Source organism: Drosophila teissieri, chromosome 2R, assembly GCF_016746235.2.
Source record: "Drosophila teissieri strain GT53w chromosome 2R, Prin_Dtei_1.1, whole genome shotgun sequence".
Classification (NCBI taxonomy): domain Eukaryota; kingdom Metazoa; phylum Arthropoda; class Insecta; order Diptera; family Drosophilidae; genus Drosophila; species Drosophila teissieri.
In genome coordinates this window covers 22,351,022-22,376,619 of record NC_053030.1, presented here as the reverse complement: position 1 = coordinate 22,376,619, position 25,598 = coordinate 22,351,022, and the positions used below count along the sequence as shown (strand labels likewise).

The 25,598-nt window shown below is 48.3% G+C and overlaps 11 protein-coding genes across 16 annotated transcripts; 8 read left to right on the top strand and 3 right to left on the bottom strand.

The window, feature by feature from the left end:
- The first annotated feature begins 998 nt into the window (after positions 1-998).
- Positions 999-2,965, top strand: LOC122614009 (scoloptoxin SSD14). The gene is made up of 3 exons (XM_043788460.1): positions 999-1,103; positions 1,201-1,965; positions 2,020-2,965. Exons 1-3 carry the CDS (start codon positions 1,057-1,059, stop codon positions 2,963-2,965), a joined length of 1,758 nt encoding a protein of 585 aa, XP_043644395.1. The 5' UTR covers positions 999-1,056.
- Positions 2,966-3,358: 393 nt separating this feature from the next.
- Positions 3,359-6,641, top strand: LOC122612633 (TAR DNA-binding protein 43). 5 transcript variants are annotated; one of them, XM_043786380.1, is made up of 7 exons: positions 3,361-3,703; positions 4,501-4,752; positions 4,812-5,122; positions 5,180-5,384; positions 5,440-6,071; positions 6,131-6,274; positions 6,340-6,641. In XM_043786380.1, exons 2-7 carry the CDS (start codon positions 4,512-4,514, stop codon positions 6,409-6,411), a joined length of 1,605 nt encoding a protein of 534 aa, XP_043642315.1. In that variant the 5' UTR covers positions 3,361-3,703; positions 4,501-4,511; the 3' UTR covers positions 6,412-6,641. The 5 variants fall into 5 exon arrangements, with proteins under 5 accessions (XP_043642311.1, XP_043642312.1, XP_043642315.1 ...); XM_043786376.1 differs by having other exon boundaries at positions 3,359-3,703; positions 4,812-5,384; XM_043786377.1 differs by having other exon boundaries at positions 3,359-3,703; positions 4,498-4,752; positions 4,812-5,384.
- Positions 6,642-7,043: 402 nt separating this feature from the next.
- Positions 7,044-12,647, top strand: LOC122612984 (benign gonial cell neoplasm protein). Of its 2 annotated transcripts, none has more exons than XM_043786922.1 (5): positions 7,044-8,769; positions 10,056-10,409; positions 10,464-11,429; positions 11,491-12,172; positions 12,228-12,647. In XM_043786922.1, the coding sequence occupies exons 1-5, from the start codon at positions 7,275-7,277 to the stop codon at positions 12,361-12,363; spliced, it is 3,633 nt and encodes a 1,210-aa protein (XP_043642857.1). In that variant the 5' UTR covers positions 7,044-7,274; the 3' UTR covers positions 12,364-12,647. The 2 variants fall into 2 exon arrangements, with proteins under 2 accessions (XP_043642857.1, XP_043642859.1); XM_043786924.1 differs by lacking the exon at positions 7,044-8,769 and adding an exon at positions 9,804-9,931 and having other exon boundaries at positions 12,228-12,641.
- LOC122612986 (partner of Y14 and mago) lies at positions 8,926-9,978 on the top strand. The gene has a single exon (XM_043786926.1). The coding sequence runs from the start codon at positions 8,997-8,999 to the stop codon at positions 9,669-9,671; it is 675 nt and encodes a 224-aa protein (XP_043642861.1). The 5' UTR covers positions 8,926-8,996; the 3' UTR covers positions 9,672-9,978.
- Positions 12,648-12,721: 74 nt separating the features above from the next.
- On the bottom strand, positions 12,722-14,411 carry LOC122612985 (protein 60A). The gene has a single exon (XM_043786925.1). It carries the CDS (start codon positions 14,201-14,203, stop codon positions 12,833-12,835), a length of 1,371 nt encoding a protein of 456 aa, XP_043642860.1. The 5' UTR covers positions 14,204-14,411; the 3' UTR covers positions 12,722-12,832.
- Positions 14,412-14,885: 474 nt separating this feature from the next.
- On the top strand, positions 14,886-18,782 carry LOC122612358 (U4/U6.U5 small nuclear ribonucleoprotein 27 kDa protein). The gene is made up of 3 exons (XM_043785911.1): positions 14,886-15,046; positions 15,112-15,405; positions 17,260-18,782. The coding sequence occupies exons 2-3, from the start codon at positions 15,164-15,166 to the stop codon at positions 17,591-17,593; spliced, it is 576 nt and encodes a 191-aa protein (XP_043641846.1). The 5' UTR covers positions 14,886-15,046; positions 15,112-15,163; the 3' UTR covers positions 17,594-18,782.
- Positions 15,704-16,742, top strand: LOC122612356 (eukaryotic translation initiation factor 6). The gene has a single exon (XM_043785910.1). It carries the CDS (start codon positions 15,912-15,914, stop codon positions 16,647-16,649), a length of 738 nt encoding a protein of 245 aa, XP_043641845.1. The 5' UTR covers positions 15,704-15,911; the 3' UTR covers positions 16,650-16,742.
- A 184-nt stretch (positions 18,783-18,966) lies between the features above and the next one.
- LOC122613615 (thioredoxin-related transmembrane protein 1) lies at positions 18,967-20,973 on the bottom strand. The gene is made up of 4 exons (XM_043787859.1): positions 20,641-20,973; positions 20,279-20,440; positions 20,040-20,214; positions 18,967-19,851 (listed from the first exon to the last, which is right to left on the bottom strand). Exons 1-4 carry the CDS (start codon positions 20,811-20,813, stop codon positions 19,390-19,392), a joined length of 972 nt encoding a protein of 323 aa, XP_043643794.1. The 5' UTR covers positions 20,814-20,973; the 3' UTR covers positions 18,967-19,389.
- Positions 20,974-21,207: 234 nt separating this feature from the next.
- LOC122613616 (synaptosomal-associated protein 29) lies at positions 21,208-22,473 on the top strand. Its single transcript, XM_043787860.1, has 2 exons — positions 21,208-21,578; positions 21,648-22,473. Exons 1-2 carry the CDS (start codon positions 21,311-21,313, stop codon positions 22,232-22,234), a joined length of 855 nt encoding a protein of 284 aa, XP_043643795.1. The 5' UTR covers positions 21,208-21,310; the 3' UTR covers positions 22,235-22,473.
- Positions 22,474-22,719: 246 nt separating this feature from the next.
- Positions 22,720-24,556, top strand: LOC122613614 (inactive peptidyl-prolyl cis-trans isomerase shutdown). The gene is made up of 3 exons (XM_043787858.1): positions 22,720-22,880; positions 22,948-23,692; positions 23,760-24,556. The coding sequence occupies exons 1-3, from the start codon at positions 22,822-22,824 to the stop codon at positions 24,315-24,317; spliced, it is 1,362 nt and encodes a 453-aa protein (XP_043643793.1). The 5' UTR covers positions 22,720-22,821; the 3' UTR covers positions 24,318-24,556.
- Positions 24,557-24,563: 7 nt separating this feature from the next.
- On the bottom strand, positions 24,564-25,466 carry LOC122613617. Its single transcript, XM_043787861.1, has 2 exons — positions 24,821-25,466; positions 24,564-24,766 (listed from the first exon to the last, which is right to left on the bottom strand). Exons 1-2 carry the CDS (start codon positions 24,957-24,959, stop codon positions 24,573-24,575), a joined length of 333 nt encoding a protein of 110 aa, XP_043643796.1. The 5' UTR covers positions 24,960-25,466; the 3' UTR covers positions 24,564-24,572.
- Between the last annotated feature and the right edge of the window lie 132 nt (positions 25,467-25,598).

Here is a 25,598-nt window from a genome sequence, read left to right as displayed (position 1 = left end):
GGTGATGACGCGGCGCCAATTTTCCACTTTAACAGAAGTCATACTTTAGAACGCTAAGTTGTCCTTTTGTTTTCTATCCCGTTTTTTGGAATAACAATTGTATGTACGTATGTATATTCCCTTATTTACGGCCGACCGATTGTACAACAAAGTATCGTTCATCGATTGTTCGGACTTATCGATTGGAGGTGCACTAAATACCAAATACAAATACTAAAGCACATTATTCAAAATTTGAATTGAAAAAACCGTTGTTAAATAACCATTTCTTTATTTTAGGTTTTGTATTTTACTAAGCCTTAAAGGTATTACCTGCATGAATACCAATTATTTAGATACCCAATTTAAAAGGATATACATTTTAATTCAGTAAAACATGCCGAATACAAGGTTAAAGTCTAGCAGACTTCCTATTAAAATCTGTTATTGGTCATTTGTGTAGATAAGCTTTCCTTCACGGTTTGCTGGCTCCCTATTTTTAGGCTAGAAAACGTTTCAGATCGACCTTAAGACGGCTTATCACTAGCTGCCCGATAAAAAATACGTTATACCCTATACAATTAAGTCGCTTCTGCTGATTTTACTTCTTTAGTTCTCGCCGGCCTCTTAGTCACAGCAAACTTTCTATTTCTGACGTCTCACGGTTTTGGATATGGATTCGAAGCGGCTTACATTAGGCGATGGACTCTTGTCTTATCTTCAATTAAAAACAGATAACGAATGGATATATAAAGCGCCCTATGCCGTGCGATTTTCATTTAATTAATTCTTTCCTTGGAATTCATATAATTTTCTGCGGCGTCTTGCAATTGAAGTTCGCAGTTTAAGGATACACACAATAAATGTCGTAAGTTCCCAAAGGAGTTAACTGTGAATTAAAAAAAGGGAGCAAACCATCATCAAGGATACTGCAAAAAGACACTGAATTGATTGATTTGTGAAAAAGCAAGCTTCCTATGATATATGACTGATATAGGATATGGATTGGGCCTCTCGATCGCAGCAGCCGGTAGAAGCTGAGCCAGGAATCCGAATCCGTCAGAGTTTCCATTAAACATGTTGTATGGGGAGCTATTCGACGCCTTTGGTGACCTATTAGTCGGGTACGGTGACCGATGTGATGGCAAGTGTCCCCCCGGAATGAATCGCACTTACCAGCTTAAGTATCCTAAACGCGGTCAATCCGTGATCTCATTCCAGGTGCTGCAAGAAGTATGCCGTCTGCTGGATTATCCTTGCGGTGACCGCACTGGGTGTGACCTTGGGTCTGGTCTTTGGACTGCGGAGCAAGGCGGAGGAGCCCCGTCGCATTGGCGCCGTGGCCTCGAATGGCGTGGGATGTGCGGAGGTGGGCGGCTCCATGCTGGACATCGGAGGCTCTGCGGCGGATGCGGCCATAGCCACCATGTTGTGCGAGGGCGTGATGCTGCCCCACAGCTTGGGCGTGGGCGGTGGGTTCGTGGCCACCATTTACTCCAGAGAGACCGAGTTCAGTGAGGTTCTAATTGCCCGAGAAACCGCTCCTGCCGCGGCCACGCAGGACATGTTTGTCGGAAAGGAAATCACGGGCGCACTATCCTGTGCCGTTCCCGCAGAAATCTATGGCTACTCCGAGCTGCACGACAAGTATGGCCGTCTGCCCTGGAAGACGCTCTTCCAGCCCACCATCGATCTCTGCCGGCGCGGCATCCTGGTCTCCAGATACCTCTCCGGAGTCCTTCAACGCGAGGAGGAGCGTATCAGAAGCGAGCCGTCGATGGCCGAGATCTTCATCAATCCGAAAACGGATGAGGTGTACAAGGAGGGCGAGGTCATGTACCGTCACACCCTGGCCGAAACTCTGGAAATCATCGCGGATGAGGGCGCCAAAGCAATCTATGGCGGCGGCAGGGTGGGCAGGAAACTGGTCGAGGATATCCAAGCCATGGGCGGCATTGTCACCGAAGAGGATCTGCAGAAATACCAGTGAGTATGGAGTTTATAACCTAACTCGAATATAATTGACATGCGACCTTGCAGTGTTCGCTGGGAAGTGCCGCTCCACTCCCACTTCAATGGCGGCTACAAGCTCCTCACCTCCACACTGCCCACCAGTGGGGCCGTGTTGACCTTCATGCTGAACGTGATGGAGCCGCTGTACACGAGCAACACGGACAAGTACTGGCAGCGATTGGTGGAGACTTTCAAGCACGCCTACGGCCATCGCACCAATCTGGGCGACATCCACTATGAACCAGATGTCCAGGAGGTGTACGAAAACCTCATCGATCCCGCCTTCGCCGCTCAGATCCGCAAGCTCATTTTGGACGACAGGACCTTCGAGGACATGTCATACTATGGAGCCAATTTTGCCAACGAGGAGGATCATGGGACAGCGCACATTTCGGTTTTGGCGCCAAATGGCGATGCCATCTCAGTGACCAGCACCATAAACAGCCACTTGGGAGCCAAGGTGAGGTCCCGCCAAACAGGCTTCATCCTGAACGACGAAATGGACGACTTCAGTACGCCCGGAAAGATAAATACCTACGGCATACCCGCCAGTCCCGCCAACTTCATCAAGCCTGGCAAGCGGCCGATGTCCTCCACTTGTCCCAGCATCGTGTTGGACACCCACGGCAATGTTAAGCTGATTGTGGGTGGTGCCGGTGGGTCCAAGATCACCACATCCGTGGCCCAGACTATCCTAAGGTACTTTGTGCTCCACGAGCCGATTGAGAAGGCGGTGAATTCGGGACGACTGCATCACCAGCTGGCGCCAATGCACATCGACATGGAACCGAATGTTCCCAGGCACACTGTGGCCTATTTGAGAGCCATTGGACACGACATCATATTCCTGGAGGACGACAAGGCTTACTCCGCACAGACGGCCATTGGAATCTTGGGCACTGAACCTCACCCCGTCTGCGATCGCAGGAGAGTGGGTAGCGCGGTGGTGGTGGAACCAGATGTATTAGATTAGATCAAATCAAATTAGATTAAAACGTTTTTCGTGTTCATCTGAATGAAATAAATTAAATTTAAATTAACTGCTCGTATTTAAATGTTCGGTGAAAGCACAATGCTGCCTAGCTGATTTCGCTGCTGGGCAGCACTGCTAGTTTTAGTATTTTATAGGACAGTACAAAGCCACCATGTAATCGCAGTGTAAACCAGTGTAGCCACTCGCAGCAGTAAATTTTAGACTTATCTAGTTTATGCACATCAGCGCACACATAGTTCATAAACATTTTATAAGAGTGCAATGCAACAAGCCTATATTTTAATTGGTTTCAATTGGAATGAGCCGACGGAGCATTTTAGTATTTTATTACCGGTGGGTATTTCGCACTGGCCCTGGCTCGGCCACACTGCGCATACGTCAGACGATACATACACAGGAAAAGAAAATCGAAACGGAAAGCCAGGAAAATATGGTTCTCTCGTCTGTAGAAAAATTGTTGAGCTATCAATTGTAAATATTACCTGTTTCCTATTTCGCACCGATTGAAAGTGGATGTGCAGCGAAAGCGTGTGTTGTGTCGAAAACCGAGCGTGGAACGTACAGTGAATACCTGATTTTGCCTGGGTGTGAATCGAATTCGTGTGAGAGAGCGTGCGATCTGAGACCTGAGATCTGGGATCTGGGATCAGAAATCTATATCTACTTGCCATACGCAGAGTCAGAAATTACAGCAAGCATCTAATCCCTATCAATAGTGTAAGAATTGTTGTGTAACCACCTTTTAGGACCGCCGAAATGCGTCGTCTACCAGTTTGTCCTCCTCCCGCCATGTGCGCTTGTGTGTGTGTGCGCGCGTGTGTGTGTGCCACACACTTGCACACATACTGATGCCAGGATTGGATATCTGTATTTAATTTATGGGGTTTTCATTCATTGATTTTCCGATTCCCATCGCGATTCCACACTCACAAATGTCAGTTTACTTGCAATAAGTGGGTGAAATATCTATATTCTTGAGTAGTTGAAAACATGTGCTATATATGTGTACATTAACTTGGGATTGGGCTCTTTTTATTTGTTTATTGACTAAATTTACTTAGAATTCGCATTTAACTAATGGTGGGGTGTATTTACAGAGTTCTACTAAATTAACTGAAAGATACATCTGGAAATCTTGAGTACCAATAATATATCAATATGTGTGCAACACTGCTAAAGTAATTTAAGTTCCTTATTAGTTTTTACCTTATGATACAAAGTTCAAAGTATAGGAAGATTTTTGATTATTATATGAATGTTACTTTGTGCTATTAGTAGGTGGACCTTATAAATAATGTGTGCATAGAGTGGTTTTGGGGAACCTTTTTGTTTTGGATATATTGTGGGATGCATCTGAATAGAACGGATGAACTGAGTGAGTGCATTCATGAATGCAGCGATGCAGAATATGTGGGATGCTTCAGTTGATTGAATGACATGGTGGATCATTTCTAGAGCGAAGTGTGAGCCCCCTGCGGCGATAGATTTCTTTAATACCCTTTCGTTTCTAGCAGCCTCCTAGGAGATGGATTTCGTTCAAGTGTCGGAGGAGGAGGGTGACGAGCCCATCGAGCTGCCGGCTGAGGAGGATGGCACTCTGCTGCTGTCCACCCTGCAGGCACAGTTTCCTGGATCCTGCGGTCTGAAGTATCGCAACATGGACACGAAAGCGGTGCGCGGAGTTCGCTCCAACGAGGGCCGACTGTTTCCGCCCAGCGTGGAATCCGGCTGGGGCGAGTACCTGTACTTCTGTGTCTTTCCCAAGGGTAAGTTTCAGTTGTATAACTCACAGATGAGACGGAGCTAATTCTGTAATCATCTACAGAGAACAAGCGCAAGAGCGACGATAACTTGGAGAACTCAACGGCCAAGACCAAACGCATCGAGACCCGTCTCCGCTGCACTGATCTCATCGTGCTCGGCTTGCCCTGGAAGACCACCGAGGAGAGCTTGCGTGAGTACTTCGAGACCTACGGCGAGGTGCTGATGGCCCAGATCAAGAAGGACACCAAATCGGGTCAGTCCAAGGGCTTTGGATTCGTGCGCTTTGGCTCTTACGATGCCCAGATGCGCGTGCTCTCCAATCGCCACCTCATCGACGGTCGCTGGTGCGAGGTTAAGGTGCCCAACTCAAAGGTGAGTCCTCCCGTATGTCTGCAAATTGCACGTCTACTAATCCCTATGTTCTTCCAGGGCATGGGCCACCAGGTGCCTTGCAAGGTGTTCGTGGGTCGCTGTACCGAGGACATAAACTCAGACGACTTGCGCGAGTATTTTTCCAAGTTTGGCGAAGTCACCGACGTGTTCATTCCCCGACCCTTCAGAGCTTTCAGCTTTGTCACCTTCCTCGATCCCGACGTGGCACAGTCCCTGTGCGGAGAGGATCACATAATCAAGGGTGAGTCACTGCAGCTTGGAGAAGTATCAATCAATTACCAAGTCACTTTCCTCAGGCGTTTCGGTCCATGTGTCGAACGCTGCCCCAAAGGCCGAGCAGAACAGAAACCAGCAGGCCCAGAGCTACAACTACAACTCGGCCAACAGCTTTGGAATGCACTCATACCACCCACAGGGTAACCACATGAATCCCGGCCGCAACGGACACCACAGAGGTAATAACCAACACAGTGCTCACGGCGGTGAGAACTCAATCATCGCCAGTAATCACAACAACATTGGCACCGCCGGCTACGGCATGGGTGGCAACAATTACGGCGGCAACTCGGGCGGGGGCTACCACAACAATGGCAGCAATCACTCCAGTGGCGGGAACACGAATCGCCAGGACGGCGGCAGCCAGTACAGCAGTAGGCAGGCCAATTTTCACGGAATGAACCAGCCCCACAACGGCAACGTGGGCGGCAGCAACGGCTGGATGAACCGTGGCCACCTGGACATGCCCAACCTGCAGGCGCTGGGCATCAATTCGCAGGGATCAAGCTCCTCCAACCAGGGCCAGAACATGAGCAACCAGTCAATGCTCAATCTCAACTCACTGCCCATCAATCCCGCCCTGGTCGCTGCCGCCTTGAACCAGTGGAGCCTGGTCGGCAACCAGCTGCAGAACCAAAACCAGGACCAGCAGGCAAGCCTCCACACCTCTATCATTGTTTCAAACAAAAAACTCTTTCACTTACTCCGCAGGGCGGCAATTTTTTATCGTGGATGGCTCAGAACGGGGGCCACAACAACGCCAACAACTTTGGTGGACGGAAGGGGCCGAATAACCCGAACAATCCGGGCGCCAACGGAATGAAGCCTGACAACTCGGGCTGCAATGACCCACAGGTAGTTGAACAGGTCCTTTTCCTATAAAGACTTGGAACTCACCCAAAATCTATTTGCCATTCCAGAACGGGAACAGCGGTTGGTCGAACCAGAGCAGCGGATCTCAAAACTCCGTGGAGAAGTCAAACTTTCTGTAAGGCGGTGCCTGCTGGACGAGTTGGTACCCATTAATGTGGTTAACGATAACCAAAACCTCTGTAGCTTACTTAAAGATATATGTATTCCACATATAAACAAGTTAAGAATTGTATTTAATATGTAATAGATATTTTGATAATTGTAAGCAAGATGACACTGGATGGCTAATAACACAATTTATAGAACACACTTCGAAATAAATTCTGCGCCAAAGCTCAGTATAAAGCTCTTCGAATGGTGTCATTTAAGTAGGATTGAGCCTTAATCGAATTTGTTTTGTATTTTGTTTAATTTAGCTTACCTAGGTATGTTTACTTATAAAGATTGTGCACATTTGATGCTGGATCTGTGGAGGATTTCATTATAACAAAGTTTTCTTTTAAACATCTAAACGAATTCGCAGAGCCTCATTTTAGAGGAGGATTCATCTAAATTGTACATTAATTTCAAATACTCCTAATAATAAACAATTCAGAACAATATTAGTGCGAAAGGAATCATTTGATTTGAATAAAACTTGTGGATTGCAATCCAAATAAATAATGACATTTTAATCTATTATTACAAACAAACTTCCCGGTCTTGAGTCGTATATTTGATGCTCAAAAAAATAACAAAGTATGCTTTATATTTCAGTTTGTAGCACAACTTTTTTAAATTTAGCTTTTTACATTTTTGTTTGAGTAAACGCGAGGAATACCCTTGATGCGGAAGCTCTCATTAGCGAAAATACAACCCTGTGCGTTCCATTCCGCCATTTTTCTATTTATACGAAGGCGGCAATAACGGAATTTGCTTTTGACACGCAAATTGCGGCGCACTTTGCGTATTTTTGTGGCAAACAGATGTGATCTGCTCCAAAATGAACCACATCATCCAGGACAAGTACATTCCGCAGCAGCTGCTCTACTTCATAGCGGGCAGGCGCTGCTGCCAGCAGTTTCCGTGCACATTCCGCACCAGCGAGCATGAAGCCTTCGCCAACAGTGCTCGCTCTTTGGGGCTGCGATCGCAGGTGGTCCATGTGAATGGGAACAGCTGCGTGAAGGTGTACAAGCAGGCATGTCGCCACTACCTGGAGGAGCCCAAGACGCTGGTGCTGTCCTCGGGTGCCACGCTGAACATGTTCACGCTGCTGGGCAGGAAGTCGTTCATGGGCAGGGAGGATCTGGAGCTGTCCGCGGACATGGTCTCGCTCAAGGCCAGTGCCTCGGACTTGCCGTCACTGCATCTGCCACTGCCCGCCATACGTCCCCCTTGCCTGCGCTTCTGGACGGAGGCGCAGCTAAAGTTCTTGACTGCTTTTCCGGGTCACCCGCTGAACGAGGAGATCATGCAGTCATTGTACGCCAATCGGGTGATCGTCTTTAATGCCGTTCTCTCCTGGGACAAGCCCGTGTTCCTTCCCCTGATTATTCTGGATGACTGCCGGAATAAGAAGTCCAATGTGAAGATTATCTGCATCGAGAGGCAGGCCATTCTGGCCACCTACAACAGCCAGCGAATGGCCAACTTCTTTGGAGAGCAGCTGGGCGAGACAGTGGGCATCCAGTTGCCGTACTTCAGCGCCGTTAGCTCCAGCACTTTCATTATTTTCTCAACGGCTCAGTACTTTTTGCGCTCCCTAACCAACCAGCAGTTCCGAAACATCAGTCACCTGGTGGTGAACGATGTGCACCTGCATGATCCCTATACCGACATTCTGCTTAGCGAGATCCGCATGGCCTTGAATAGCCAACAAAACCTGAGGGTGGTGCTGCTGTCGCAAATGGAAGACCCCAAGAAGTTCATCGACTTCTTTGGCGAAGGATCGCAACTAAATATGATTACGCAGCCAGAGGTGGGACCCCGCGTCTCCTATTTGAATGACCTGCACAGCTGCATTGCCCTGGCCGGAATTCACAAGGGTCCGGACATCTACAAGGAAGTCCCGGAGGCTTTCCGCTCCAACAACCCGCGCAACGAGCAGATGGACAAGTGCCTGCAGGCCTACGCAGAGCTGGGCACGGATGCCGCCCTACGTCCCTTTCTGTACGCCGTTAACTACGACCTGGCTCCCGTGAACTACCGCCACTCGCAGAACGGCAAAACGGCGGTGCACTTCGCCTCCGAGCTGAACAAGGCCAATCATCTCCGGTTGCTGCTCTTCATGGGCGCCGATCCCTACATCGTGGACCTGTACCAGCAGAATGCCATCTCGCTGGCGGCCATGAACGGCAACCACGAGTGCATCGATGTCCTGAACAGCTACAGCCTGCACGGTTATGTGGTGAAGAGCGCCAAACCGGATTTTATGGACTACGATCTTATCATCGACATAATGTATCTACTGCGCACCAAACCGGAGTATTCGCCAGGTGAGTGTGCATTCAGTGACTCATTAAGTTCAAAAATGGTTAGAATTGGTAGAAACGGGTAGCATGTTTAGAAAGGAAGTGGTTAAAAGTCATTGGGATAATATTCAAACGACGATTTGAAAAGTGTGCTCCAAACGGCTAAAAGTGACTGGTTCCCCAAGCTTCAAGCTCGGGAACGATTAATCGCGCGAAAATTCGAGCTGGCCGCGCAAAAAGTTCCATCCTCAATGCCAAAGCTATCGATTAGTATCGCCTGGCAATTGGGCATTGTTTTTTATAGAAGCAGCAAGATGAGCACCTATCTACAGAGCAGCGAGGGCAAGTTCATACCGGCCACCAAGCGGCCGGATGGCACCTGGCGCAAGGCGCGTCGCGTCAAGGATGGCTACGTGCCCCAGGAGGAGGTGCCGCTCTATGAGAGCAAGGGCAAGCAGTTTGTGGCGCAGCGCCAGGCCGGAGTGCCGCCTGGCATGTGTCCCCTGATGGCCGCCGAGTCGAAGAAGGAGCGCGAGAAGCAGGAGCGGACCAGGGCCAAGAAGCAGGAAAAGGAATCTGGCAGGCAGCCAAAGGCGCCGGCGCCCGGCGTCCTGGTTATGCCGCCCAGCACGTGTCCGCCACCCAAAGTCAGTCAGCAACAGCAGCAGCAGCCCTCTGGCAGCCGGGACATCAACTCGATATCCAAGGCGCTGGAGGACACCCTGAAACTGGAAGCGCCCCAGGAGGTGGACCCCGCCAAGCAGTTGAAAAAGCTGCGCAAGAAAATCCGTGAAATCGAACAGATCGAGAGCAGGATCCAAGCCGGCGAGCAGAAAAAGCTGGACAAGGACCAGCTGGACAAGGTGAAAAAGAAGTCGGAGATCCTGCGACAGATCAAGGAATTGGAGAGCACGCCGCGCTCATAGCCCAATGCTCCATCTCCAGATCCAGCTCCAGTTAACTCAGATACTGCTATATCCTCTCACCTCGTGAACAAATCACCGACCAGAAGTCGCGCCGCCTCTACACGAAAGAACACATACATGCCTATGTCTGTTAAATAGTTATATTAGTTTTAGCCGAAGATGTCAAGCCATTTAGTAATATCGATCTATTTTAGTAATGTGTGTCTGTCTTGAAACCTAGTTTATACGAATGGAGAATCGCCGCGTTTATTTATGTATAGGTAACTTTGTAAATCAGATTTAATAAATTAAACCCATTTGAAGCGAACGCTTGCAGGCTGCCCTACATCAACTTACTTGAAGTTTAGAAGATTATAGGAAGACTACTCCATTTCTTATTTTCAGGCAACATCCTCATCATTTTGCCCACCTACTACCACATTGTCAAGCTGAACTACATGATCCTGAGCCACTGCCTCACTGGCAGCCTGCAGGAGTGCTCCATATTCCTGCTGTACGACAACATGCGGAAGGACTACGTCGAGGCGCTGGTCAATGCTCGCGATGACTCCGTGAAGGTGGTTCTGACCACGGAGATAATCGAATCGCTCTGCCTGAAGGTGCCCTTCAAGTACCAAATAGACACCGCCTGCCGGGTGAACAATGTGTATGATACCACGAGCTACAGCGGTGAGGATCGATTCGAATGGGTGGCCAAGGACTCCTTTCTGCGAAGGGAGCTAATCCTTCACCCCAATAGTAAGTACTCGTCACACATAGATGGCACTAACTGATGCATTGCGTTTTCCGTAGACGGGGATGCGCAATGCTTCCGTCTGATAAACAAGGAGGCCTACGAAGAGCTGGGCGAGACAAGTCAGCCTAGCCTGCAAACCATGCAGCTGGACAAGGTCTGCCTGGCAATAAAATTACTCTCCCCCAATATGATTATAAGCGAGTATCTGGGTCTGACCATCTCACCGCCACCGCTGATCAACGTGCACCATGCTGTGCAGTTCCTCAAGAAAATAGATGTGCTGGATGACGCCGAGGATGTGACCTGGCTGGGCTGCCGGCTGATGGACATTCCGGTTAACTGTCAACTTGGCCGCATGCTGATCTTCGGCATCCTGCTGCGCTGCCTGGATCCAATACTCACAATAGTTAGCTCTTTGTCGACGGCGGATCCGTTGGGCATTCCGTTCACCGAGGACATCGACCACTTGTGGGACAGGTTCACCATTTACATCCAGAACAGCATCAAGAAGGAGCGGGCCTTTCTGTCCGACAATCAGTTTTCCGATCACTTTATCTTCGTGCGCTTATACAAGGAGTGGCAAAATCGAATGCACAACAGGACTCCGCCGCTTTACCTCAAGGATGAATATGATTTTATGCTGAACGGGCTGATGGAGCACCTTACCTCTATTCGTTCTGAGATTGTGAGCTCCTTGCGGGCAGCCAATTTGATCCACAGCCGGGGTAAACTGAGTATGAACAATCTCAACCAAATGTCCGGCAATTGGCACATGGTTAAGGCGGCGCTGACGGGCGGAATGTACCCGAACATCTGTGCCGTGGACGCTAGGAAGAGTGCCCTAAAGTCGGCCTTTTCCGGCAATATTTACATGCACCCGAACACCGTGCTCCGGGACTTCTTGGAGCCACTGAATATTTCGGCCCAGAGCTTCCGCACACCGTGGATTGTGTGCAACAAGCAGAAGAACCACATCGTGTACGCCACCCTGGTCGTTCCTCTGGCTGTTGCCCTGTTCTCTGGTAAGCTCGAATGAAGTTTGTGTTATTATAACCAGGTAATCATTAATTTTGTATTATTTAGGACATCCACGGATTCGCCTCTCCCCGATTTGCGACAGTGAAATGAGTTTGACCGATCGCAACGTAAACGTCTTTATAGACGAATGGATCTGGATGGTTATGTCCAAGGCTACTGCGGAGATGATGATGCGAACGCGTCATTACTTCTTTCGAATGTATAACGACCTGCTGAAGCACTGCAGCGAACTGGAGATGTGGCGCCGCGACTCCGAGCCAGTTTCACACTACACGTTGCTGACTGATACTCTATCCAAAATCTTCGAGAGCGAGGATGTTTTCGTGGGCTTCTCTAAGCCTCCGCCAATAACCTTTCTGCCAACTCCTCAGCTGCCATCCTTGTACCTCCTCTCCGTGAACGCCCAATTCAGTTGGGCCCGGGAAGTGGAGGAGAACATGCCACCGAAACCACACCATTTCAACTCCCATTTCATCGAGAGGCAGTTCTTCGTGCTCTACGCGGGAGGCGATTGCGAGGAGTTCCACAGTAAAAACACGCCAGCCTTTATTGAAAGTGTTCTTGCTAAGTTTGTCAGACCGATCGAGACACCCAACAGACATATCTTTGTGATCCTCTACAGAAAGGATCCAGACGTGATGCTCAGCATTAGTCGAGCCAAAACTGTTAATGGTGCGTTTGTGTTGAAGGAATACTTCCGAAACAACATTCCTGTGTTTGAAATTTTGTAAGTCCGATTCATGTTGCGTAGAATACTCCCATCTTATATGTTTTCCTTTCAGAGATGCGTGTGTGTCGTTGAATGTGAAGATACCAGTGTTTGATGGTCGCCTAATGTCTGCGCTAATTGACAAACGTGTCGGGAACTTAATTATGGATTTATTTGCCTTTCGACACCACTGGATTCACAAGCGATAGAGCCTAGTGCCTGGGGCATATCTTCTATGCTAATTCAAATTGAAATAATGAAGAATAACGTACGTACGTACGTGCTGGACCAAGTAGGACTCGATTGTGCCTTTTATTGCTGTGAAGTGAATGTTAATTTTATATGTATGCCATTTAAGTGAACGCTAATCAGAATCAAAATACGTATTTCTAAGTACCATAAGCGAAATGGAACCACCACTTGTTTGCGAGCATCGTAGTTTTGACCCAAATGTTGACAGTCTGAAATGTGCATCCCAATCATAAGTTGATGTGAGAAAATAAAGAAGTATCTTTTAATACTCTAATTAAATAATTAGCCACAAATGAAACACTTGAAGGGACGAACTTTAGTTAGGTACAGCGCTGTATATTTCTATAAAAATATTCGAGATTAGTACAGAGATGGACATCTACACAGAAATGCTTTATAGTGCTTAGCCTAAGTGGTAAATTGAATTCAATGGCACCCGCAGGATTTCACAATCATGTTTCTATACTTTTTCAGGTTCACATTCTCGTCGTTCAGGTGGTACAGAACGGGTAGTGCTCCCAGCCTGGTCGGAGCGCAGCAGGGCTTGGGCACCTTCTTGGGCTCCAGCAGGTGGACCAGAGTCTGGACGATCGCATGGTTTGTGGCGTTCATGTGCGCGTTGAGCGGGAAATTGCACTCGCCGCTGCAATAGAAGGCGCCGTAGCCCTCTGGGGCGATGATCCAGTCGTGCCAGCCCAGATCCTTGAAGTCTATGTACAGGGTCTGCATCTGGCAGCTGCGCGTGCTCTCCATGGGTTCCAGAAGCGGAACGTTGTTGGGAGACACCGACTTCTTGCGCTTGCGAGGATGGCTGGCGCTTCGCTTGCTCCTGTGATGGCTGCTGTGGGCCGTCGCCTTGATCAGCTCCGGTCCGCGGAAGAAGCCGATCATGAAGGGCTGGAACTCGTCGTCCACCTTGCGGTGGATCAGGCCAATGTCATCCAGCTTGACCTCGCGATCGGGTCGGTTAACAGCGTGTGCTCCAATGTAGATGCCATGATTGTCCTTCGACTTGACCAGCCACTCGTGCAGACCCTCGGTCACGTTAAGCTCCAACCAGCCCACATAGTCGCCTGTGGTGTTCACCGAGGACAGCGGCTCCATGGTGTGCTGGCCCAGCGTGCCGGTGCCTATGGAGTAGACGGTGATGGTGAACTCCCTGTTGGCGGTCAGCCACTTGCCCTCGTTGGCGTTCTGGTAGATGCGCAGCTCGGCCATCACCAGATAGTTGTCGTTCGGCACATTGGAGACGTCGAACCACAGGCGCCGGCCGTGCTCGTGACGCAGTTCGTCCACATTATGGTGGCGCTTGTTTAGGAAGGTCATGATGATGTCGCTCTCGTCGATGGCTCGCTTGTCTAGGTCGGTGATGAAGTTCTTCTGCTGGTGCCCATCCTCATCCTCCTCGAGGTCTGCGCTCCTCCTAGCCCGATGACCACGTTCGTAGGAGTCGTCCTCATCCTGATCGCTGAGACCCTCCTCGGCCGTGATGCGGTGGTAGACGTCCAGCAGGAACTTGGGTGCCGACTTCCGCAGCGACAACTGGTGGCTGCTCAGGTGCGTCGGCCGCTCGGCGATGCCCAGGAACTCAAGGATCTCGTAGGAGACGTCCAGCTTGTCGTCCTCGCTCAGCACCCGGTGCATGATCGTCTGGTCCTTGCCGTTGTCTATGTAAATCCCCGACTGAGTGGCCTCGACGACCGGCGGCGTGGTCGCCACGAACATGAGCAGAACCAGTCCGAGTCCCAGGGAAGCGAGCACTGCAACGGCCTCCGAAGTGTTTCGCAGGCCCGACATTATATCGTGTTCCGGACGGATCGGTTGCGATCGCAGTTTTCTATATCTACGGCGCTATCCACTTGCGATAGCTTCAGATGTGCAGTAACATTTAGTTGTTTATTTCGAGAGTTCCAGCGAACCGCGGATTCTGAAAATTCTGACGCACTTACGGATTGTTGTGTGTATCTTAATCTTCAAGATGCATTTTCTTCCAATTTCGGGGGAGTTGGCAGTCCCGCGTTTTGGAAAATGAATCGGTCTTTAAGATCGAACTAGAAGATCCACCACTATTGTAGTTCATTTCAACGGCGATCGTGAACAAATAGTTTAATAGTTTTTATCCAAAGAGAGGGAAGTCTCAAAAGGTTGATTTGCAGTTCTTGATAATAATCATTATATTTTCTAAGTAAGTATGTTATATTTTTACATGTACTTTCAAAACTATTTGTTAGAGTGGTATATATCAAAGAAAAGCATTTATGCATTAAATAAATGTATCACAATACGGGCATTAGTTAAATATATTATAGGTAAAGCTGTTAAAATATAAATACAATATATGTATAACCCAAACATTGTTGTTAATAAATAATAATATTCAAATAAAAACAGTTTTATATACGATATGTGGTCGATACATCGCCGTGAGCGAAGATACCAACAATCGATATCCGATTGGCGGTTGTGTTTTGCCCTTGCATCGCATCCCTCGTATCCTCAACCGCATTCCGCATTCCTCATTCCGTTTCGGCGTCGCGGCGAGATAACGCGCGTTGTTTATTTGGTTTTAGTTTTAAGTTAGCGCGTTTTTACCCACCGCCGGTGTCGCCCAAATAATGCTAGACACAGCCTAGCGCAACGGTGAGCGGGATACGTGCGGCAGCATGGAAGCACATAGTCTAACATCCACTTCGAATCCACTCCAGGCAAACCAACTATCACTCAAACCGCCACACAAGCAGAAACCGAAACGGAGCAATGGGCCGCAGCCGGAGTCCCGCCTCGCCGGCACACAGGAGACGCGAAAAGGAGCGTTCCGAGCGGAAGAAGCGCAGGGAGCGCCGTTCCCGGGAGCGGGAGGCCATCGGAGTAGCGCCCCCCGGAGGATCCGGATCTGGAGGCGCCGGTCGCCGCGACCGGGAACGGGATCGCGACCGCAGTCGCAGCCGAGATCGGGAGCGGGAACGGGAGCGCGATCGTGCGCGGAGTCGGCGATCTAGGTGAATAACAAAGTGTAGTGTACCAAGCGCCAACAACGATAAGTATAAAACTAGTCACTAAAATCTGGGATATGGGTCACAGTTCAGGGGCGTGGTGGAAACCCGATTAAAAGGGTTCACTTAGGTTATACAAACGGAACCAATATCCATAATTTAAGGATATGTTTAGGAAGTGTTTATGTAGTTTTAGGAACACATTTCTCAAGAGGTGGCAACCAACCCCTTAGACCCCCGAAATCCCCGTCCAGAACTTGTTTATTTACCCGCAAGTATCGATAGACCCCCACTTCGATAGGCAGGCAATCGATGGCTATGCAGCTCTGGCGGTCCAACATAAGAGATTACCACGTGAAGTGAAATTGTGCGAATTTCATCACGACGTTTAAAGTGATTTCCGGACATATAAACAAAATCCAGAGCGCACCAAGCAGCAGGCTCAGTCAGGCCAGTAAATCCGAAAAGAGAGTAACCACCAGGAAAAGAGAAACCACGTACATACAGAGAAAATGGCGTTGCGCGTGCAATTTGAGAACAACGACGACATCGGCGTCTTCACCAAACTAACCAACACATACTGCCTGGTGGCCATCGGCGGATCCGAGACCTTCTACAGCGCCTTCGAGGCGGAGCTGGCCGAGACCATCCCGGTGGTGCACGCGAATGTGGGCGGCTGCCGGATCATCGGCAGCCTCACCGTGGGCAACCGGAACGGCCTGCTGGTGCCCAACTCCACCACCGACGAGGAGCTGCAGCACCTGCGCAACAGCCTGCCGGACGCCGTGAAGATCCAGCGTGTGGAGGAGCGCCTGTCCGCGCTGGGCAACGTTATCGCCTGCAATGACTATGTGGCTCTGGTTCACCCGGATCTGGACAAGGAGACCGAGGAGATCATCGGGGACGTGCTCAAGGTGGAGGTCTTCCGCCAGACCATCGCCGACAACACACTGGTCGGCTCGTACGCCGTGCTGAGCAACCAGGGCGGCATGGTGCACCCCAAGACGAGCATACAGGACCAGGACGAGCTGTCGTCCCTGCTGCAGGTTCCCCTCGTGGCCGGCACAGTGAACCGGGGCAGCGAAGTTCTTGCCGCCGGCATGGTGGTCAACGACTGGCTGTCCTTCGTGGGCATGAACACCACGGCCACAGAGATCTCGGTGATCGAGAGCGTCTTCAAGCTGAACCAGGCACAGCCCGCCACAGTGACGACCAAGCTGCGTGCGGCCCTCATCGAGGACATGTCCTAAGCGAAACTGTCTACATTTTCTACTTGATATAAGGATTATCTGTTATCTTCTACAACATTTCATTTAAGAAATACAACACAAAACTAAAACAAAGTCTCAGAGCTGCAACCATCTACTAGCAATTTTCAAATGGAAGTTGCTAGGAAATTAGTTAGAGGAATTCTCTTTTAGGTACAGGTATTCTCTTTGAGGAAAGAAAAGTAGTTACTATGTTTATACAGGGACCATAAGCTTTATTTTACATCCAGGAATGAAATTCTCGAGCATACGCTTAAGTTTTATACCTTTTCTTCATATTTACATAATCTCAAGCCGGTTATTCAATGCATTTATGTATTTATGAGCGCTTTGTTGCTTTGGGTCTGCAGATGATTGCCAAAAATGTAGACGTAAATGAGATCTTTAATGAAGCCAACCGACCGGTTGCAAAGTGTCGCATTTCGCGTAATTAAAACTTCATATTGCACAATCGGGTGCACAATGCCCAAGGTCGCCCCAGTTATTTCCCAGGCTCGTTGCAATTCAAATGCAATCAACTGGTCCTCAAACTGTCACTCAAATGAAATGTATAGAGCACTCACAACTGACGATGCACATTCATGGTTTGCAGATCGCGGTCGAGGGGCGCCGGAGGAGGAGGAGGCGGCGGAAGCAGCGGCGGCAACAGCAGCTCCGGACCATCGACGTCGCGAAGGACGACGAGGAACAATGCGGCGGCCACAGCTGCCGACCGGCCCAAGATCAACGAGGCGGACTTGGAGGGTAAATCGCCGGAAGAGGTCGAGATGCTGAAGACAATGGGATTCTGCACGTTCGACACCACCAAGAACAGGAAGGTCGAGGGCAACGATGTCGGAGAAGTGCATGTAATCCTGAAGCGAAAGTACCGCCAGTACATGAATCGCAAGGGTGGCTTCAACCGGCCGCTCGATTTCGTGGCCTAGCAGTCCATAGCCATCGCCATCACCATCGCAGCAGCCACATCCTTTTCCGTTGCCCAACTAGTTTGCTACGCTTTTTTACTTGTCCGTGCCCAATGGGCAATGGGCGGCGGACGAAGACCTGCAATTTTATGCAATAGACCGGTTTACGAAATTCAGCCAGCTTTTGGCCCCTCAAAATTTCCACGCATCCAGCTAGTTCTGCAAGAGGACAGCCTCGCCACACTCATACCTCAATTAGTTATTTAGTAGTTTAAGCCTGCAGTGCGCCTTTGTTATAGAGTTGGCCCCCCAGGTTAATTTTACAACAAAAGTCTGGGGCTGAAAGCCATCCCAGCCGTTCTCGGATGGAGAATCTGCTTTCAGCTGCAGTCGACGACGCACGACGATTGCTTTTTGAATATTTCAAAGTAATTAACAATTGTTTTTGTTGACATCTCGCCATTTTGTACGAATACGAATACGAATTAACTGAAGCCAGCCTGAAACTCAAATTCACAACAGCAAAATTTCCAAACTCACATACAGACAATTACTTAAAGTATTTGAAAACTCACCACAGCCCGAAACGCACTATCCGCATCCCCATCCCCATTCAGTTCCCGATTCTGATCCTGATCCTGATCCCGATCCCAACCGCAACCGAAAAACCACCCAACAAACTTCCTCCATACGCTGCAATAGTACAACTTTTACAACCAAACAATATATATCAAATATATATTTAAATATAGAAATTACACCACAAGTACCTTACCCCCGATGCCCCCAGAATGAACCTAACAATAGCCATAGCAATTTGTTGAAAGAAATATTATTTGTTTAACAATCAAAATGTTGTAATTAATCCAGTTAATTCCGATTTAAATCACAAGTGCCAACAGATCAGGCAAGCAACGCTGAAGATGAACCACGTTTTATAGAGATATTTGTATAATCATTTTGTACTCTTTTTATAAGATAGGCCACAATTTGTACGCCTCAACGAGCTAACTATTTTAAGCCACAGTTACCCATTTTTTTTGCGTTTGGAAAACAATATGTATTGGAAAATTTGAACCATTTCGACCAGCACCACCCACACACATCTTATAACAATTATTTGTAGTTTTACACAAACGAAATTGCAGGGATTTTGTCTTATTTCATATTCTCCTACAATAAACTGATAATAAATTTGTAAAACCATCTACACAAGTGTGCTCTTCTTTATTATTGTTAAATATGAATAGAACTTAGAATTCGACGAAGCCATAAAAAAGAAACAAATGGTTTTTCCATTTCGAATATACACACAGGTGCGAAATTTCATGGAAATTGTGAAATTTGCCGAATTATTCAGACGCAAGCAGAGCCCACATAATAAACGAATACAGTTTTAATTTGTTTTTGTTTTATTGTGTAATACGAAAATTTAATACAATTTGCGATTGAAGTTCAATTACAAATGAAATGCTTAAGAGAAGTTAAATGTGTGGAAATCGATTTGAACACAAAATACAATGCTTGGCAAAAGGTAAAAGTATACGACTAAAGTTAAATTTAGTTATTGTTACGCTTGCTATCGCTTAAAGGATTACAATTTTGTTGTACATAATTATGAAATACATGAGGTGCCGTTTTCTGGCTAGGATTAAGAGGGGAAACAATCGGCTTTGTGCGCAAAGGCAGAGCAGAAGTAATCTATCTGCTCGAATGATGCTTGGTAAGAGGTTGTGTTTCTCTCGATTCTGAGTGTTAGTCTTTTTGTTGCCGCTTCTGATCGCTAAGGCTGAAGTTCCGGATGAACGCAACTGCACCTAATCGCCTTTGCGTGGTTTGCGTTTGCGCACCTGTTCCGTCTTCTCGGACGCAGCATCTCCAGCCTGCTTGGGCTCCGTCTTCTCTTCCTTCTCCGGCTCACTGTCGACCTCCTTATCTTTTGTGGCCAGATCTCCCGACTGCTCCTCGCTGTCCTCTTCCTCGTCATCATCGTCTTCCGGCTCTTCCTCGTCGCTATCGCGTTGCTCATCCTCGTTCTCGTCGGCATCGCCATCATCCTCGATCTCCTCGGTGGCTAAATCCTCCAGGCCCTCTGTCAGATTGTCCTGGGACTCGGAGAAGCTCTGGCGCTGCGATTTCTTGGGTGGGTAGACAAAGTCCACAAGGCACACGAGCAGCAGCCCCAGGGCAGCGCCCACGAAGATGGTGGCGATGGCAAAGAGGGCGTAGGATCCCCAAGTGGGCAGGCCGTATTCCTCCTGCAGGCGCCCGTTGAAGTCCTTAAAGAGTTTTTGCGTGTGCTATTAGTACATGAACCCAACATACAAGACAACAGCAGAGAGCAAAGACCAGAGTAATGACTGATGGGCGGCAATCTTTGGGTCGGTCATCGGGATCAACCCGCTGATAAGCTTCCGCTTATGTCTCATGCAGTGAACCGATGTGATAATGGGCTAGGTGAACGTACCTTCAGGGTGTGGGACAGCTTGAAGAAGTACGACAGCACGGACATGTGGATGGTGTCGGGCTTCTTCCAGGCGGACAGCGGTTCGATGCTCTGCCACTGCTGCTTCTTCACGAAGTAGAGGAGGGCGTCGCCATCACGGGCTCCACGATACTGCCGGAACTCGCCATCCTTTACGCTACAAATGATTACGTGGATTATGCTCTGTATTTCTTGGGTATAAAGGACTATGAGTCGCTCACTGGTAGATGGTGGGCAGGGCGGTGACGAAGAAGCGTCCACTGAGCGAGGGTGACGTAGTCACATCGATCTTCGCCACCTGCACCTGCACATCCTTGGCCACGCGAGCAAACCTCTCCCAGGTGGGAGCCAGATTCTTGCAGGCCGGGCACCATGGAGCAAAGCTGTGAAAACAGGGAGAAACATATGTTTAGTACAGCTGCCGATGAGTCATAGTCACCACAAAGGAATGTGTGGAATTCCGGAGAACGAATGAAGCTTGCCGGCTAAAGAAAGCCGGCGCACCACGCCCCTTCTCGTTACGTCAGGGGCAGCGTGGTTTCATGTGGGTATGCACTACTCAGAGCTACCCTTTCACACTCACAACTCGATCATCCATTCGCCCTGGAGCATCAGGTGCCAGTTGTCCTCGTCCAACTCGATTAACTTGCCACCTGGCTGCAGTCCTGACTGCGCTGCCGCCGCCGACTGCGCAGTCGCCGCCAGCAGAAGCAGTGCCGCGAATGACGCGGCCACAAAGTGCGATGTGCTATGCATGTGGTGATGTTTTGGTGATTTCCTCCGCCGATTCGTGTCCTGAAACCTGTGACGTTCGGCTGCGACAATTTGCTAAATTAAACTAAAGCTTCCGTCTTGGTCAGTTCCAAACGTTACAAAAACTGCGACGCCTGCTGGAAAATTGACGGAACGCTGGTTCGATATCCGTCAGAGATGGCACGCCGCTTTTTTCCCCCGCTAGATGCCCAGTAGGGGCATTCCTAATTATTTCATTATATGGTTTATCACTTTTTGAATTAAGCTACAAGTTTTCTTGCATACAAATTAATTTTTAAAAATTATTTCAGTTATATAAAATTATTTTTATGAGGTCTCCAGCATTCTAAGATATTTCAGAAGTCGATTGAATTACATATAGCTACTACATTCGTATCATCCCTACAGCAATCGATAGCTCCAAACAACAACAAAGAAAATAAAAGTTTACGAAAACACAACAAAATTCGACATTTTGGAAGTTTCTCTTGCCCAAAGAAATGGCCCATAACTACCTGCAGCCAGTGCACAACCACTTCGATGACGTGGACAGATTCGAGGACGTGGACGACGACCTCTTCCTGCAGAACAAACGGACGGGAGCAGCAAAGCTTCCGCAGCAGAGGAGCACCAATCCCTTCGATATGGATGACGATGACGAGGACGAGATAACCTCGTCGCCATCAGTGGCCGCACAGCGGCTGGCCTATGCTGAGAAGCGAAGGGCCATTGAGCAGCGAACTCTGGACTCCACCAACAAGAGCTTGGGTAACCAAGGGGTCAATTGCCAGCCAATTAAGGGGCGTTATTAATACATTTATCTCTTACAACATTCAGGTCTGCTCTACGAAACTCAGGAAGTGGGCAAGGCTACGGCCGTCGAGCTAGCCAAACAACGTGAGCAGTTGGAAAAGACATCACATCAGCTGGACGAGATCAGCTCCACGCTGCGCTTTAGCCAGCGCCATTTGACTGGCCTAAAGAGTGTCTTCGGTGGCCTCAAGAACTACCTCTCGGGCAACAGGGATCAACCCCCCACCGCGACTGGTTCGCCCACGGGCAGTCAGTCCTCCCAGGAGGCCAATAGCAACATTAATATGGGTGCCTGTGGCGGTGCTAGCCCTTCGGCACCGCTTTCACCAGCGGAGCGGTACGACAATCATCCAGTTAGCCAGCTGCGGGGTGATCCCAGCAGCACCTACCATCCCCAGCGGCAGGCGGCCAATCCCTTCCAGGCTCAGATCGATTCCAATCTGGAGGAGATGTGCAGCAACCTGTCGGTGCTGAAGATGCTGGCCACCGATCTGGGTGGCGAAATTGAGTCGCAAAACGAATTGCTAGATAACATGAACTACAAAATCGAGGACGTCGACTTAAAGATCCACAAGCAGAACAAGGACATGAGCAAGCTGTTGAAGAAGTGAACGGAGAGCATTCGTTTACCATTGTATTGATCATTGCTTAGAATAGCCCTTCTTTAATATACAACTCATAGCCATACCATATCGCACGGTGAGCACTACACAAGGCCATTAAGAATGCATTCCTCATTATGTTTCCTAGTTTTTTATTGTTACACACACCAAAAATTCTCTCATTGGAGTGCTTGTAGTTGGAGAGCGATAAGTGTTCAGTTTTAAATAAAAAATTCTTATAAATCGTACATAAGTAAAGCCATCTCGTTGAAACTATCTTCGTTCCATTGGTTTGGCAAGCGGAAACAATTTGCTTTTAATCTTGGCTTTTGTTTCATTATTGCCGAGTCAGTTTGGGAATATATCTCGGTCGCAGAATGACTCAAAATAAAATTATCTAATTCCTTGTCTCGCTATTCTTTGTTTTGACAACTTAGTTTGAATCCGATAACTTCTGACCAAAAGCTCGCAATCGATATCGACAAAGGCCAGATACCATCGCTGAAAAGCTCCGTTATATGAAGCATCCAAAAGAAAAGCGCCAAATCAGCGAATTCCGCAGTTCGTTCAATAAATAATCTGGATATTTTGAGAAAATGGAGGAAAACTTCCAGCCCTTCACCACCCAGTTGCTCAAGAATCCCTTGTCCTTTTCGTGAGTACTAAGATATCACAGCACTAATGAGCACGTGGTTGTAATCATTAATTTGCGACTCCTGCAGCGATCTCGTGGAAAAAGGCGCTGAATTCGAGTTGGACATGTCGCAGAAAAACAATACCAGGGATCTGGGTCTCGACAGCGAAAGTGACTACGAAGATGCGGAGGATGTGGACAACGAGGAGCTGCGTTCCCCGTGGAACCATTCCTTCGACGAACTGCGTGCCCTGATGAGCGAGATCGACGAACACATTTACAAGCGGATCACTCGCACCGGTCACGTGGATCGGGATGCTGTGCCGATCAAGGCGAGGGTCTCTGTTCGCTACAGTGGCTACTGGGAGGGCGAGTCCGCTCCCTTTGACTCCTCCTTGCTGCGGGGCACCAAATTCGAGTTTGAAACTGGCCAGGGAACGGTGGTTGAAGGCCTGGAGGCTGCCGTGCGCACCATGCGTCCTTACGAGCAGGCCGAGTTCATTATCTCCTACAAGCTGCTCTTCGGAGAACTCGGTTGTCCGCCAAGGATCAAGCCCAAGGCGGATGCGCTCTTCAAGGTGGAGGTTATTGACTACTCGCTCATAGGAGATGCTGAGGGCATCGATGCTATCCCCAAGGAAGACCGCGACAAGTTCTGTGTGGTCTATCCCAAGGCACAGGACTTGCACTTACATGGCAAGGACTGCGTGAAGCGCGGGCGTTATCGCGATGCGGCCACTGCCTTTGAACGGGCGGTGAGCTCCCTGAACTACTGCCGAATGGCCAATGATGAGGAGGAGCACAAGCAAACTGAACTGCTTATTACCCTAAACGTAAGTGGCCCTAGTGGGCTTGTAGGATGCAAATCTACCAAGATCTTGACCAAGTCACTTTCCGCAGACAAACCTAATGATCGTTTACAACAAGCTGAATAAGCCGAAGCGCGCTTGCATCATGATGAAGGCCCTGCGGCACCTGACAGTGGAGAATCCATCCTGCAAGGCGCTCTACCAGGAGGGACGCGCTCTGGCCGCCCTGGGCGAGTACGACGTGGCCCGCAAGGCCTTCCTGCAGGCGCAGTCCAAGCAGCCGGAGAACAAGGAGATCAGCGATGAGATCATCAGCATGAACAAGAGAATTAGCAAGTATAAGGAGGCCACTCGCGATCTATGGACACGTGCCTTGTCGGTAAATAATTCAAAGCCAGAAGTCCGTAAAACGGCCGCTCAGCTGGAGAAAGAAGCAAAGGAACAGGATTTCAAAGACAGCATGGAAGATGTGATTAGGCAGTTCAAGAACGGTTCAGATCAGAAAGTGACCTTTTCCCGTAAATCCTTTTCGGACGCTCAGTTCGACACCACTTGCAAATTGGTCAAGGAATATAACCTAAAGCTAACTTTGTCTCCCGTACAAGAGGATGTACTGACTTTATCTAAGTCGGAGGTCAAGTCCGCTTAAGCTTACTGAGAGCCCCAGTATTCCGTATTTCATAACTCATTCCAAAAAAAGAAACAAAATGTACCAAATATGAAGGTAATTTAGTTCCCAGTTCTAGAAGAGCAGTGCTTTTAGTTAATTCGATATTAGCAACAGGGATATCTTATGACCCGACGAATGTTAAAGGTACTCTGAATACGAATCGAAACAAGCTAAAGATTTTATAAGCTAGAATAAAAGTAATGTACGGCAGCTACTAATCCCTATATATTTTATTTACTTTCCATTTATTTGCTCGAACTCCGTGGATAACTGGCGATGCAGACACTCCAGGCACGCACATCCTTTGACATGCCCAAGTGTCGGCTCCAGGATATGAACCTGCTGCAGCTCAAAGCTGTCGGAGTCGTAGCTGGTAAAAGATTCCGATTTCACAAACTTGCAGCACACGCATATGCAACCCAAAATGACTGGAAGCATGAGGAAGTTAGAAAGTTTTGTTAAAAGGCTACTCACATTCGTACTTAAGGAAACTATCCAAAGAAAAAACAGCAGAAGCGGACAGAAAAAACTGCTAGCCATGGGTAGTTCGCCCCTGCTTGTGCTAGCATTTCGGCCATCAATGCCCAGAACGTTTTGAATAAAAGTTTTCGCTTCTGCCATTCCTCAAAGAAAGGGAATTTCTACTATAGCCAAAGGTAAACCTGGTTGGACCAGTTTTTTCGATGCTCCTCAAACCTTTTTAGTTAAACGACTGTCTATGGCTACAAGCTAGTTCCCAATTCAAAGCATGGGATTGTTCTGTTCGCAATAGATTAGGAAACAGTTGTGAGTCCCTGAAATGTAAATGTGTTTTTACAACCTTGTAACTGCCACTTCGCAGAATTCTTCCCCTGCATTGTACAGTACATAAAACTAGAAGACGGATTCAATTAGTTATGAGGTGCTTAAAACAGGGACATATTTTATTTAATATTTATGTAGTGTTTAATTCACACAAGCTCCGTCTCTGGCCACTGTGCACCATTTGTATCCTTCGAATCGTTTTGCAGCAGATTTGTCCAGAAGAACTGCCAGTAAAATTATAATAATGAATTTTTTCAGCATCATTGTAGCGTTGATATTGTTCAACTGAGTTATTTTCATAAAATAAGGGTTCTGTTTGCTGTGACTAATGATACATGGAAAATCAATTTAAATTTTCACAGTTTGTCTCTATTCCGTTTATGGCACATTAAAAATGTTAAGAAATATAAGCCACACTAAAAATAGGCTATTCAATAAAAAAAAATTATCAAATGT